Source organism: Physeter macrocephalus, chromosome 14, assembly GCF_002837175.3.
Source record: "Physeter macrocephalus isolate SW-GA chromosome 14, ASM283717v5, whole genome shotgun sequence".
NCBI classification, from domain to species: Eukaryota; Metazoa; Chordata; class Mammalia; order Artiodactyla; family Physeteridae; genus Physeter; species Physeter macrocephalus.
Genome location: NC_041227.1, coordinates 120338323 through 120352682, shown reverse-complemented (window position 1 = coordinate 120352682; position 14360 = coordinate 120338323). Strand labels below are relative to the sequence as shown.

Genomic DNA, 14360 nt, shown 5'->3' with positions numbered 1-14360 from the left:
TATTTATCACCAATTCAACCCTAAGCCTTTCATCAATTACTTAAAACTTTTCTAAAGATAATTAAATGCATCAGATTTCTACCAATTTCATTTTCCTGAGAATGGCTCTTCTGGAAGCTTCTAACCTACTCCAATCTGGTCTGTTTGCCCTCAAACCCTGTCTTTTCATTGTATGCTGAAGATTTCTTTACCCTTCTCTTTTGTTAAACTTCCTATTTCTTTCTTTTTTTTTTTTTTTTTTTCTGGTATGCGGGCCTCCCTCCGTTGCGGCCTCTCCTGTTGCGGAGCACAGGCTCCGGACGCGCAGGCTCAGCGGCCATGGCTCACCGGCCCAGCCGCTCCGCGGCATGTGGGATCCTCCCAGACTGGGGCGCAAACCTGGTTCCCCTGCATCGGCAGGCGGACGCGCAACCACTGTGCCACCAGGGAAGCCCCATAAACTTCCTATTTCTTGTAACCTTTCCTTTTTATTTGGCTGACTTTCTCATTTTGATGGATCACATCCTCCAACAGATTTCTAAGAAAGGGTACAAGGTAGGCAAACAAACAAACAAACAAACCAAAAAAACAAACAAAAAACTTTACATGTCTTAAAACATCTTAATTTAACTCTTATATCTGATTGATAGTTTCAATGCATATGAAATACAAAGGGGTTGAAATTATTTTCCCTCAGAATTTTGAAGGTGATGCTCCATTTCTCATTTATTATCTAATGCTACCATTAAGAAGTCCAAAGCCAACTGATTCCTGTTACTTTGACACATTTTTTTCCCTCTCTGAAAGCATGGAAAGACCTTCTGTTTCACCCAGTGATTTGAAATTTCACCACGATGTGCCTTAGTTTGTGTTTATATTCATCCATTGTAATGAGTACTCAGTAAGCCTTTTGAACCAGAAACTCATGTTCTTTAGTCCAAGAAAGTTTTCTTGAATCATTTTGTTGATGATTTATCCCCCATTTTCTCTGTTTCTTCTGGGAACTACTGGTGTTGTTTTTCTTTTTTTAATTAATTCATTTATTTATTTTTGGTTGCGTTGGGTCTTTGTTGCTGTGCGCAGGCTTTCTCTAGTTGTGGCGAGCAGGGACTACTCTTCGTTGCAGTGCGTGGGCTTCTCATTGTGGTGGTTTCTCTTGTTGTGGAGCACGGGCTCTAGGCACGCAGGCTTCAGTAATTGTGGCACACAGGCTCTAGAGTGCAGGCTCAGTAGATGTGGTGCACGGGCTCAGCTGCTCCACAGCATGTGGGATCCTCCCAGACCAGGGCTCGAACCCGTGTCCCCTGCACTGGCAGGCAGATTCTTAACCACTGCACCACCAGGGAAGTCCCAACTACTATTATTTGAATACTGAAATTCCTGGACTGCCCCTGTAAGTTTCTTAATACTACTCACTTCTTTTCTGTAACGTTTGTTCTTCTGCTTGACTTTTTCACAGATTTCTTCAACATTAATTTTCTAAGTACTTCTACAAAGCCTTTTTGATCTCTGCTATCAGAATTTTAATGTCTAAGAGCCTCTTTTAAAAATCAGAATTATTACTCTTTTACAGTAACTTTTTATTTCATGGCTGTATTATTTTCTCTTACTTCCCTGAAGTTGTTTATAATGGTTGTTATTTTCCTCTGCAAAAGATCTGTTCTCAGTTGCTCTATCCTGTTTATTTTAATTTCTACCTTTCATACATCACAGGGTTTCCTCAAATATCTAGTAATCCTTGGTCAGCTGCTCATAGCTAGGAGAAAAGGACTTAAAGGTTGATTATTTTCAGTACGGGACTCCTGCCCTCCACTATGCCTGGTGTCTTCTGCTCTAGAGACAGTCTCTATTTTTGCCCTCTCCAAAGAATAAATTTCTGGGCTTTGCCAAAGTTAGGGGTGAAGAGCTGGGCACTTGTCCAGCTAACTGGTTAGCTAATTTTGAGAAGGAGATCCCAGGAACCAAGGGCTTCTTCGACTGACTTTCAACCAATCCTCCTTTCACTTCCACTTCCACATGCTGCCATCCTTGAGTTTTTTTAGTCTTTTGGAGGGTAAATCAGATTATTTTCTTGATTTTCTCTGCTACTGAGTTTAGCGTCCAGTCTTCAATTATTCAGACACTCTCTAGTTTCTAAAATTGTGTTTTTTTGTTTTGGGGTTTTTTTTTTTTTTGCGGTACACGGGCCTCTCACTGTTGTGGCCTCTCCCGTTGCGGAGCACAGGCTCCGGACGCGCAGGCTCAGCGGCCATGGCTCACGGGCCTAGGCGTTCCGTGGCATGTGGGATCTTCCCGGACCGGGGCATGAACCCGCATCCCCTGCATCAGCAGGCGGACTCTCAACCACTGTGCCACCTGGGAAGCCCTAAAATTGTGTTGATTTTGTCTCCTAATTCCACTTTACTGATCTTTTAGCAGGTTTCTGAAAGGAGAAAAAGTAGAAGTATGTGTTCATCCTATCTCTTTATTCCTGATAATATGGATTCTCATTCATTCCAACTCATTATAGATGGCTTTGTATTTCTTTTCTGTCTTTTGAATAAAAAGATACAGTAAGTCCCCTACATACGAACGAGTTCTGTTACAAGAGCACGTTCGTAAGTCCAATTTGTTCGAAAGTCCAACACAACTAACACAGTTGGCTATACACTGCTGCTTTTATGCTTGCTTCCGGACATCCTGGGCTTGAAATAAACATACTGTACTACTGTACTCTATACAGTACTGTAAAGTACACAAAAGCACAACCACTTGTAGAGGATGCACGTACGTGACAATATACGTCAGACGTGAACTAACTTACGTGACTGGACATGCGAACACATGTTCGCATCTTTGGAAGTTTGCAACTTGAAGTATTCGTATGTAGGGGACTTACTGTATTACAAATAAAATCTCTAAGAAGGTGAGAAACATGCTTTTATTATCAGTTAACTCTCATAATGATACAGTTCCTGATGACTTCTAATTGAGATCAGTCCTGATGAGTTCTGAGATCAGGCAGCTGTGCTCAGATCATGAAAATCACTGATTTTGCTGTTAAGTTCAGCTTTTGATACTAAAATTCAATTATACTCATTGATTTGAAAAATATTTCAAATTGACATAATTCAGAGGGCACAAGGTAAATTAATAATCTCCCACATCTATATCTGTGACATTAAATAAAATTAAACTTTAATAAAAATTAGTATAATTATTCTTCTATTCATTTGTACTAATTTTATTTTTAGGGTTATATGATGAGGGCACCCAAGGTGGCTGTTCTCTTGCTCTCTCTACATCCCCTGTTCACCAGTCCCTGCTTCACCTACACCCTACTCACATGACTGACCTTCCCTCTTAATCAAAGAGCCTAATCAGTAACTGCCTGGTCTAATCTTCAGATCAGAAACATCTCCACCATGATAACTTATTAAAGGGGCAGTGAGGGGTGTGCTCCTCTGCTGGTTTCCCTGGTAACAGAGAGCCAACCTGACATCAATTCCCCCTATAAATGGTAAACACCTCCACCCATCCCATCTCCCAGGAGTGAAGACTGCTGCCATACCCTGCCCACTGTCTGCTGCACACAGGGCCTTGCTTCAGACATGTAAGATTCTCCTATCCATTAAACCACTGATGTCTCTTTTGCTGACTCTGGGCTCTTTCTTTTGTCTTGAGGCTGGGCAAGTACAGGGCGTGCAGGCCTGCGGGGTGTAGCCCAACAAGGATTTTAAACACATAAGCTCATTTTCTTTCTTTCCTTGCCACCAAGGTTTATTGAGATATAACTGACATAAAACATTATATAAGTTTAAGGTGTACAATGTGTTGATTTGATATACTTATATATTACAATTCAGTTTTTCTCTTAATTTCTTTTTTTATATCAAAATACATGTAAGGTGAAAAAGTGAAAACTTATACAAATTCCTGACATTTATAATACATGCATATTATTTAAAAATGATTAAAAGTACTAGTGTAAGTGAAAATTTCCAAATCAGCCTGCATATATTATTCTTCTTTTTATTCTGTAACAAACAACTGTATTAAAAATAGTACAACTCTAAAACTTGGGAAGAGCAAAGTTGGAGAAAAAAGGGAACAGGATTATAGAATAAATGAACCAGGAGCTTTTACAGGATTAAAACATCACACATTTGTATATCTAAGGCTTTATTTTATTTGTAAATACTCTCAAAAAACTAAACTCAGTAATGACTGCTTGAAATTTTGCAATATTTTAATCAGTCTGGGTTCCTAACTCTCATTCTCTTAGAGATGACTTCATTCATCCAACAGTATTTATTCAGTAACTACTACTGTATATACCAGGTACTTATTCTTGGCACTGGAAATACAGCAGTGAACAAAGAAAACCAAAAATCTCTGCAATCATGCAACATTCATTCTAGTTTTGGATAGAGAAAACAAATATAAAGGTGATAAGTACTATAAAGAAAAATGTGGAGGTGCTAGTCCTGCAAATTTAAATGTTCCTTAGGGAAGGCCTATCTGAAAATCCACTGGTAGAGAATACTTTAACCTAGTTTTGAAGCTGTCACTTCAAAAAAACCAGTCAAAAGCCTATGGTAATAAATTTTAAACAGAAAAGGAAAATAAGCAAGAAGATCCTAATTTTAGGTAATAATTATAAACAAAACCCATTTCTTCTGAGACAGCTAAGACAACAAATATTGCATTGATGAACTTTTAAAAGCCAGTGTGATGATACCTGTAACAAACGTTACTGCTAAAAATTTACTTTTGGTTTTATTCCAAAAGTGATATCCAGACATATACCACAATGCTCCAAATTAAAACCTTAATATCGCTAAAAAAGAGACCATTTCTCATTTTCTTTTATCCTGAATAGATGATTATCATATGGAACTAATTAGATTGTAACATCTGAACTCCTAAATGAGAAATGAGAATATATAAACTTGACCCAGTGAAAACCCCAGTCCTCAGATTAAGTACTGGAAAGGAATAGCTGGTATCTATTCTTTTTAATTTAATAATAAATTTGAGGAAAATTTACCTTGCCCAGAGCGGCTTTGGCGAGAGTCTACACTTGACTGTCTTCGATCCGGTGCTTCCTCGTTCCCTCCATCTGCATAAAATTAGAGTGATCATAAGCGAACAGATAATGAAATTGATGTAATATCATCCCTGGTGACATCTATATCTTAAAACTACTATATCTATCATTTGTTTTCATTTCTTATAAGCTCAATCATTAAAATATTTGAGGATTTTTCATACACAAACCAAAGGTCCTTACCCTTATTTTTGTGGGGATGGTTTACACTCCTCTCTGAAAGTCTAAATAAAGTGAAGGTGTGCTTTCCCTACCCCCATACATATACACTCTACTTTGCACATAATAAAGCAATGTTATCTACTCTGAAGTTCATTCACAGAATTTCAATTTAAAAGCCTTGATTCAGCTGCTTATTTAATCTAAAGTATGTCAAATAATCCTTAGGGCTATATATTTACTCTAATAAAATTTACATTTACATGTTTTATGAGAGATAATGGGAAAATTACATAATACATGAAAGAGCAATATAAATCAGAATCAGAAAAACTCAGAAATGAGGAGGCAGAAAACAAGAAATAATGAGAAATCAAACAAAAATCATTTTAGTAATGAAGACTAAACTATAAGAAATACAAGAGCAAACAAACACAAAAGATCTTAACAGAAATAGAAGGTAAGATGGAAGAAAATCTTTAACTAATTTTTTAAAAAGAAGAAATAGATTAAAAAGGATCTGCAAGAAGGGGATAAATATTGGAGATAGGCAAAGAAGATCCAGCATAAGGATAAACATAGGAGTGCCTGAAGAAGAAAACCAAAGTGAGAGAATAGAACAAATACTGAAAAACTTTAATTCAAGAAAGCTTTCCAGAGGAAAATATGTGGCTATGTATGTATAATATATATAGTTATATGTGTGTATAAATACATTTATACATCACACACACACATATATATATATATATATATATATACATCTATATTTGAAACTACATATTTCAAGAGCACCCTGTGTCCTACTTAATCAACTCAGATCAATGCATTTTCATCAAGACATTTTCTACTAAAACTACTGGACTTTAAAGAAAAGGGAAAAAAAATCCTTTGGGCATTTAGGCAAATACATCACATGATTAATAAGGGAAAACAACAGAAGAAAACGGAATAATATATTTAAAACACACAAGGAAAAAAAATTTGAACCAAAGGCTTTACAACCAGTAAAACTTACCTTTAAGTATAAAGAGTAAAGAAAAACTATTACTAACATGCAAGAACTCAAGGAATATTGTTCCCATGGGCCTCTTCCTAGCTCTACCAGAAAACTAACTTTAGGCAACCAAAGTGACTAGAGAGACATTAAATAAGGACTGGTGGTGAGCATACATATACAACTGACTGTAGAATTAAGACTAAATGAGATGTAGAGAACAAATGTATGGCCACCAAGGCGGGAAAGTGGGGGCGGGGGATGAATTGGGAGATTGGGATTGACATATATACACTAATATGTATAAAACAGATAACTAACAAGATCTGCTGTATAAAAAAAATAAAAGTTCAAAAAAAAAAGACTAAATGAGAGTTTTAAATGGAGAGATTATAATATGTAATGGCTATAAGATCTGACAATAAAGATACAGTACAGCCAAAACAAATGAAGAAAGAATAAACTAAAAGTAACTGATTTCAGAAATCAAAATTGGTAATTGTAATGTTGTGAGACCACTGTATTTAAAAAGAGGGATAAAGCAAATGAATAATTATGGGATACTCTAATGGTAACATCTCCTTGAGAACCAGAATTCTCAGTGTGGAAGAAAGAACTATAGATATAAGAATACAAAAGAAGTTAAGTAAAAACTCTTTAGTATTGAATCTATATTGGAAACATCAGTACAGTCTTACAAGTCACAGGTATGTCCTAGCTCTGTCCACTTAAAACACCTAACACCTTGACTAATCAAGTAGTACTAACCACTCCTAGGGCCCAGACTATTATCCTGAAATGCCATTCTCTATTAAAAGTAATCAGAACTTCTTAAAGAACCAGCTGGTTTAGCAAAGGAAAAGTACTAGATGAACTTGGAACACCCTGACATATGCAACAGTAAAGAAGCTAGTAAAGACAATGTAAAATTGAGGTCATCAAAAAAAAAACACAGTGAAGAAGCTCATTAACGTTCAAGAACTCAGGGAATATTGTCGCATGGATCTCTTCCTAGCTCTACCAGAGAACTAACTAACTAAATGTACAATTGACTATAGATCATAATGATGTTTTGTTTGTTTGTTTGTTTGTTTGTTTTGCGGTACGCGGGTCTCTCACTGTTGTGGCCTCTCCCGTTGTGGAGCACAGGCTCCGGACGCGCAGGCTCAGCAGCCATGGCTCACGGGCCCAGCCGCTCCGCGGCATGCGGGATCTTCCCGGACCGGGGCACGAACCCGTATCCCCTGCATCGGCAGGCAGACTCTCAACCACTGCGCCACTAGGGAAGCCCCATAATGATGTTTTTTAAAAAATAAAAAAAACCCACAGCACTACCACACTAACTGGTCACCTTCTGAGGTTGAGAAGGGCCCAGTTCATTATCTTGAAAACTGCGGAAATGAAAGAATCAGCAATTCATCCTACATTTCCTATATAAACTGTACTAGTAGCCAAAAAGTATATGAGAGCTCTCTCTATAAAATTATTCCAAATAAATGGGAAACAAAAGATAAAATATCACCATTTCACAAACTGCAATTAATATCTCTGCAGCCATCGAGCATCAATGGCTAATAACATCAAAAAAGAGAAAAAACTGGACATTATATGCCTCCTAATGATAGGAACACAACTACAGTTTTGCCAAAGCAATCAAACCTGAGTCTAGTCAAACCTCTGAAACTAGCTGTCAGTTTCCAGGAAAAACAAAGAACAGAAGAAAATGCTGAATTGTTCCTGAGTGTATAATCAACAAAATACTGATTGTGGGAAATTCTACAGGTCAAACAATCCAGGTCTCTCAACAGGTAAAGAAAAAAAATAAAGTATTATGAGGTCCTAAATTATTGTGAAACAAAAATTCATTTTATGAAAAGATAAAACTATACCAGAAATCTGTGGCATCTTATATCAGGGATCAGGATGTGTAAATACAGTCCTAGCCAATTTCCCTTCCTACTGATCATCTAATTTTTTTAATGCAAATTTCTTTCTTCTCTTTTACTTGGGAATAAATTACAATGAGCAACACTTGTATTCAGGCCTGCCTTAAATTTTCATTTCCCACATGGATAAAATTACATACATGCATCACATTCTCTGTTTTAACATCAAAGCATGCCCTTGAAGTATGTGAGAAGTAATATGAATAAAATACAGACATTTCCCCTCACCAGAATGTCTTTCTAAATAATAAAAGGAGAAAAAGAAATAAAAAAACAAGGCTTCAAAAAGCATTAAATTTGCACGATCTGCAGTATGTCAGCGTATCAATAAAAAAACCTACAGGAAAACTACAGACAAGAAATGGTTTAAGACAGTTTTGAGTCAGCCAGCCAATGGCAACACAAAAAGTCACCAATTTTGATACTATCATAATCTAAAATGTTTTAATTGCCTGAATTTAAAAAATTAAATTAGAAATACATTGCAGTAAATTTGAGCAATTCACTCCTCTACGACTGAAATCTTAACCATGTCTTACTCCAGTGGAGGTTAGTCATAAGAGTTGAGATTAACTCTCAGGTAAAAGTAAACAGCTAAAGATTTTTTTAAAATAATAAACTCACCATTGATCCAAGATGGTATAGAAAAAAAGTTCAAGCTCTTTAAAAGTGTCTTCTGGTATGCCATGCAATCAATGACTCCATTATCCAAAACAGCAAGACTGCAATGATGTACAGTACTTTACATATTTTTGCTTTGCTTAAAACACAATTCCTTCAGTACAGATAAGACCTCCCACACATAATACATACATCTACATTTATGGACAAAACAGAAGACCTTCAGTCATCAAGCAAGTCAAGTTATTTGCATAAGACTCATTACCTCACCCTGAAGTGCAGAAGGGAGAACGGGGCTGTGTCTGTGAAGTTAGAATTTACTCACCAAGCTTGAGTTACAGACTTTCTTCAATGTAACAGGTATAAAATTTAAAAAGACCTGACTGTCCAATTTAAGTGCTAGCTTTTAAAATTAGAACTTAGGTTTCCTAGATTTGTTCTCATCAGACAACATTTGTTTTTTATCAGCATACTAAATTAAATCCAGCAAATAATATAAAACAATACATCTTTAATAGACTTCCTCATCCCATTATTTAAAAGGGAAAAATGTCATAGGAATATTTACTTCATAGTGTGAACAGCTTTCAACTCAGGTCATAAATGCACTAAAATAGTCTAAAAAAAAAATACCAACCACATAGGGATATTCCGTATTTAGTGTTTTCCTATGAAGAAATTTAAGTTAGAGAAAGGCTTATAAGAAAGTGCCTAATTCCAAGACAAATGTTTTCTTTCCTGCAAGTAGAAGATACTTCAAATGATTATTCTTCTCAGTCCAGGATCAAAATATTACAGTTGAAAAATAAACAACTTTAAGTGACCTTGAATTTGGTAGCCCCAGCCCATCTTTAGTATTCTCAGTTAAATAATGTGCCAGAATAAATATTAGATTTTATGAATTAAGATTTGAAGTTGACTGTCTTCAATCCTCCTTTAGAAGTGTAAATATATGACCTTAATAGAAGGGGTGGGAAGTATTAAAACTATATACATATAATCTATTATACAAATAGATTAAAGTTTTACTATTCAGGTATGAACTCTGGTCTCTTTTACTATTCAGGTATGAATCTGCAAGAACTGTATACACTTAATGCCAACAAAGGGAGACATGAATTGGAGGACATATATGGAATGTAATGAAAATGCAAAAGTATGGACCAGGAACATAAGCTAGATTTATTTATTAGCCAAGGTCCACTTATGAAGAGGTACATACAGAAGATGTTCCTTGGCTACATAAGCACGATGCTAACCAGAAAAGATGAAAAGGAGCGCGTCTGTTTGGTGCAGAAAAGAGAAAAGAACTACAATTTGTTCAGTATCTATTCTCTGCTGGCTATGAGGTCAGTAAGGTCTTTACAACATTATCTCATTTAATACTAATAATAATTCAATGAAACAAGTATTATGCCCATTTTAAAAAATAAATTTATTTATTTTGTTTGTTTATTTTTGGCTGTGTTGGGTCTTGGTTGCTGCCCGCAGGCTTTCTCTAGTTGCAGCGAGCGGGGGCTACTCTCCGTTGCGGTGTGTGGGCTTCTCATTGCGGTGGCTTCTCTCGTTGCGGAGTACAGGCTCTAGGCACGTGGGCTTCAGTAGCTGCGGCACGCAGGCTCAGCAGTTGTGGCTCACGGGCTCTAGAGCACAGGCTCAGTAGTTGTGGTGCACGGGCTTAGTTGCTCTGCGGCATGTGGGATCTTCCCGGACCAGGGATCGAACCCATGTCCCCTGCCTTGGCAGGCGGATTCTCAACCACTGTGCCACCAGGGAAGTCCTATGCCCATTTTAAATTTAAATGTAAGACACATTCAGAGAAGAAAAGTGACTTTCCCAAAATCACACTGCTAGTTAAGTAGCAATCCTGAAATTTAAAGTGTCTGGTTTCAAAAATCTGTCTTCATTTCCAGACCCTCCACTGTCTTTTACTATAACAAACAAACCATTAAGATGGTGGTGGTAGTGGTTTGGAACTGAAATGAACAGAAGAGGACAGAAGTAGAGACCAATTAAGAGGTTACTGAAAAAACCGGAAAAGGATAAACACCTGGACTGAGTAGTAGAGGTGGTGAGGAGAGGTCAGATTCTGGATATATTCTGAAGGAACAGTGGAGAGAATCTGCTGTCAGAAGAGAACGATACAGAAAGAAGTCAGGGGTAATTCTGCTATTTGGGGCCCAAACAATGGATCTGCAATTTACTGAGATAGGAAAGACTGTGAGAGAATAGGTTTGGGGATGAGAAGAGTATATGGAGCTCAGTTTTGGACATACTAAGTTTGAGATGCCTAATAGACAAATAAGCAGAGATGGACATACATATGCCATCATTACATAAATCACATTTAAAGTGTATGACATTCCCACAAACTGGAGAGGGACAAAATAGTTCTAGTGACAAAATTATCTCTATCAGACAGAAAAACTCTTCCGTGGGATTTTTTCATAGCCTCCCATTCACTGCTCTGAGGAGTTGCCTTGCCAATGTCCATTATTACTCTGCCCAGTCACATCCTAGGACAGCTCTAGCCCTCATTACTCATTTGTAATAATAATAATACCTTGCATTTATTGTGCTGCTTATCATATATATGATATGTCATATAACATTTATATTTATTTACATTTAATTATAATTTAATAATTTGATGTATGTATTTTATAATGTACTGCTTTATCAGATATGTATATAGAGTACATTAAATTCACGATAATTTGATACCTATCTGTGAAGTAAAGAATTAACCCAGCAGCCCTGAGTTACTCAAATCTCGTACATTCTCAGAAGGGCCTACTTGCATAACTAGCCTTTGGCTGGCTCCTAGGACCTGAGGTCTTAGAATGTTCCCTATGCTACTAACTGATTAGGGCACTGTGCATGATTGAGGTCTTGAACCACATTATACCAGCTTGTGTGGACAGTGTGTGTAAAAAATGTGATTTATGGTGAACACCTGCTTTCCTTCTGCGGGGTCTGAAGTTTCAGTAACTGCAATCAGCACTGCAGTTACCCCAATAAAAACCCTGGACTTTTAGGCTCAAGCAAACTTCTCTGGCAGAAAACATTTTGCATGTGTTTCTCCAGTTCATTGCTGGGGGATTTATTATGTCCTGTGTGACTCCACTGGGAGAGGACTCTTGGAAGCTTATACCTGGTATCCTCCAGCTTCTGCCTGATGTACCTTTTTCCTTTATTGATCCTGCTTTTTATCCCTTTGCTGTAATAAACTATAGCCTGACTATTAAATAAATAAATAAATAAAGTGTATGACATTCCCAAGGAAGGGAGTATAGATAGGAGAGAGACAGAGAGAAAAGAGGTCAGAGGTGTAAGCCTTGGGGCTGAATTCAACATGTAGAGGCTGCAGGTATGAGGAAAGACCAGCAGACAATAAGAAGTAGTGGCCAGAGAATAGGAACAAAACTAGAAGAGTACAGAAGTCAACAAAAGAGTTTCATGGAAGGGAAAAGATCAGATGCTGACAAGTCAAGTAATACGAAGAGTGAGAATTGATCACTGAATTTGTCAATGTAGATGACTTAGTATGGTTCCTGTGGAGTGGTAGGGGTAAAACCTGATGGGATTAAGTTCAAGAGAGATTAGAAAGAGCTTCTGAAAAAGGTCTTGTCTCTCCCTAGACATGGAAGATAACCCATGGACACCCTGGATAGTCTGACTGCCATCTCATAAACATAAGGTGAATAAACTATGGGATAAAGCTAACACTATGAAAATTAGAGCAGAGAGACAGAAGACACTAAGATCCTTGTTGACACTGAATTACTGAAGAAAACTACCCTATCTCTGGACTACAGTTATATAATCCAATAAATCCCCTTCATCATATAAACCAGAGGTCAGTAAACTAGTCCATAAGCTAAATCTACCCTGCCGCCTTTTTTTGGACAGCCAGTGAGCTAAGAATGGTTTTTACATTTTTAAATAACTGAAAAACAGTTAAAAAATAATATTCTGTGACAAATAAAAATTGAAATTTTAGTGCCCATAAAGTTTTATTAGAACACAGTCATGATCACTCATCTACATACTTCTGTGAAATTGATACAGTAATACCCTATTGAGTTGTGGTGAGAAACAAATGTAGTAATATAAAACACAGCATGCCATCTGGCACTAAGTAAACACTTACTAAATGATAACTGTACTCTTTATCTATCATCATCATGATCAACAACATCCTTTCACCAAAAGATGGCTTAAATGTCATTTCCAATCTTGTCTGTAAAGACTTTCTGGAGGCCTATCAGAAAGAATTAAACGTTCCCTCTTCTGTGCTTCCAAAGCACATGATACATATCTGTTTTATAGCACTGCCACACTGTATAATAATTATTTATACGACTATCTCTGGACTGTAAAATGTTCTAAGTGTGCCTTTGAAAGCCTTTTTCATATTGGTATTTTCAGTGCCAACTTGGGAGTCAAAAGGTATTCCCTTAAAAGAAAAAATAACAGTTGAATTAATTTTGTCAAGAGCCAGCTCTAAAATTAACGTATTCATCAAATTAAGTTCAAGGAAAAAACCAAAAAGTGGTATTGATATGGTTTGAGATACAGTTTTAGGAGTTCAGTGTTTCTCTTTTCTTCTCCAAACTATTTCTATGAAAAGAAAAGATGAGCAGCATCATTGAAAAGCACTATGACCTTATCCATCACATCTAGCTCCATGATCTTTATTTATCAATAAAAATTTTCATAGGGAAGCCCAGACCCACCTAAAACTTTAGTTTTTAAGAATACATATACAGAGTTTCTTTAAAGAGAAAAGGAAGCATTCTACACCAAATAAAATATACTGATTAACATGCCATCAGTACTATAGCTGACACTTTTCAAAAGTATACTATAAAATATTTTCAAAGTTTGCCAGAATATAAAACTGCCAAGTTTACAGGTTTTCAGACCTAGCTTGTATACTGTAAATTAAAAAAATAATAACTTCTCTATGATGAGTTATTAATTTATATTTGCCTAAGGCATCCAAAATGTCCTAGAAAGTCTGATCTGTAGCTCAAGAAAAGTTCTGCTAAACACAGAATGTTTTGATTTTCATGATGTAGCTAATGCATCAATGATGATGTCTAATAACAGGGAAACAAGGTAGACTTGCTAATTGTAAATGGAGCAATCACCAGTAATAATGTCAGTAGTTTAAAAGTTGATTACTGTGCTTTCAAGGTGCACAATGAATATACAAAATATCAAGCCTAACACTGAGTTAAATTAATAGAGTAACTGTTAAAAATAAAGGTGTCTACAATTATATATTTTTTGCTTTTTTTTAAAGTAAACTTTTTATCTTACAATAGTTTTAGATTTACAGAAAAGTTGCTAAGATAGTACAGGGAGATCTTATAAACCCTAACCCTGGCTTCCCATCTTAGATCAGTCTAGTCATTTGTCCAAACTGATCAATCAATATTGACATTATTATTATTAACTAAAGTCCATACTTAATTAGATTTCCTCAGTTGTTTTGTTTTTTTTTTTTTTTTTTTTTTTGCAGTACGCGGGCCTCTCACTGCTGTGGCCTCTCCCGTTGCGG

General features: G+C 36.5%; 1 protein-coding gene across 8 annotated transcripts in view; it reads right to left on the bottom strand.

The window, feature by feature from the left end:
* Positions 1 to 14360, bottom strand: part of TANC2 (tetratricopeptide repeat, ankyrin repeat and coiled-coil containing 2) — a 374683-nt gene that overhangs the window by 266459 nt on the left and 93864 nt on the right. For all 8 annotated transcript variants that reach the window (XM_024130199.3, XM_028499426.2, XM_024130198.3 and 5 more), the window contains one exon: positions 5009 to 5080. In XM_024130199.3, the coding sequence (XP_023985967.1) occupies positions 5009 to 5080 (72 nt within the window). The remainder of the gene's footprint in view (positions 1 to 5008; positions 5081 to 14360) is intronic.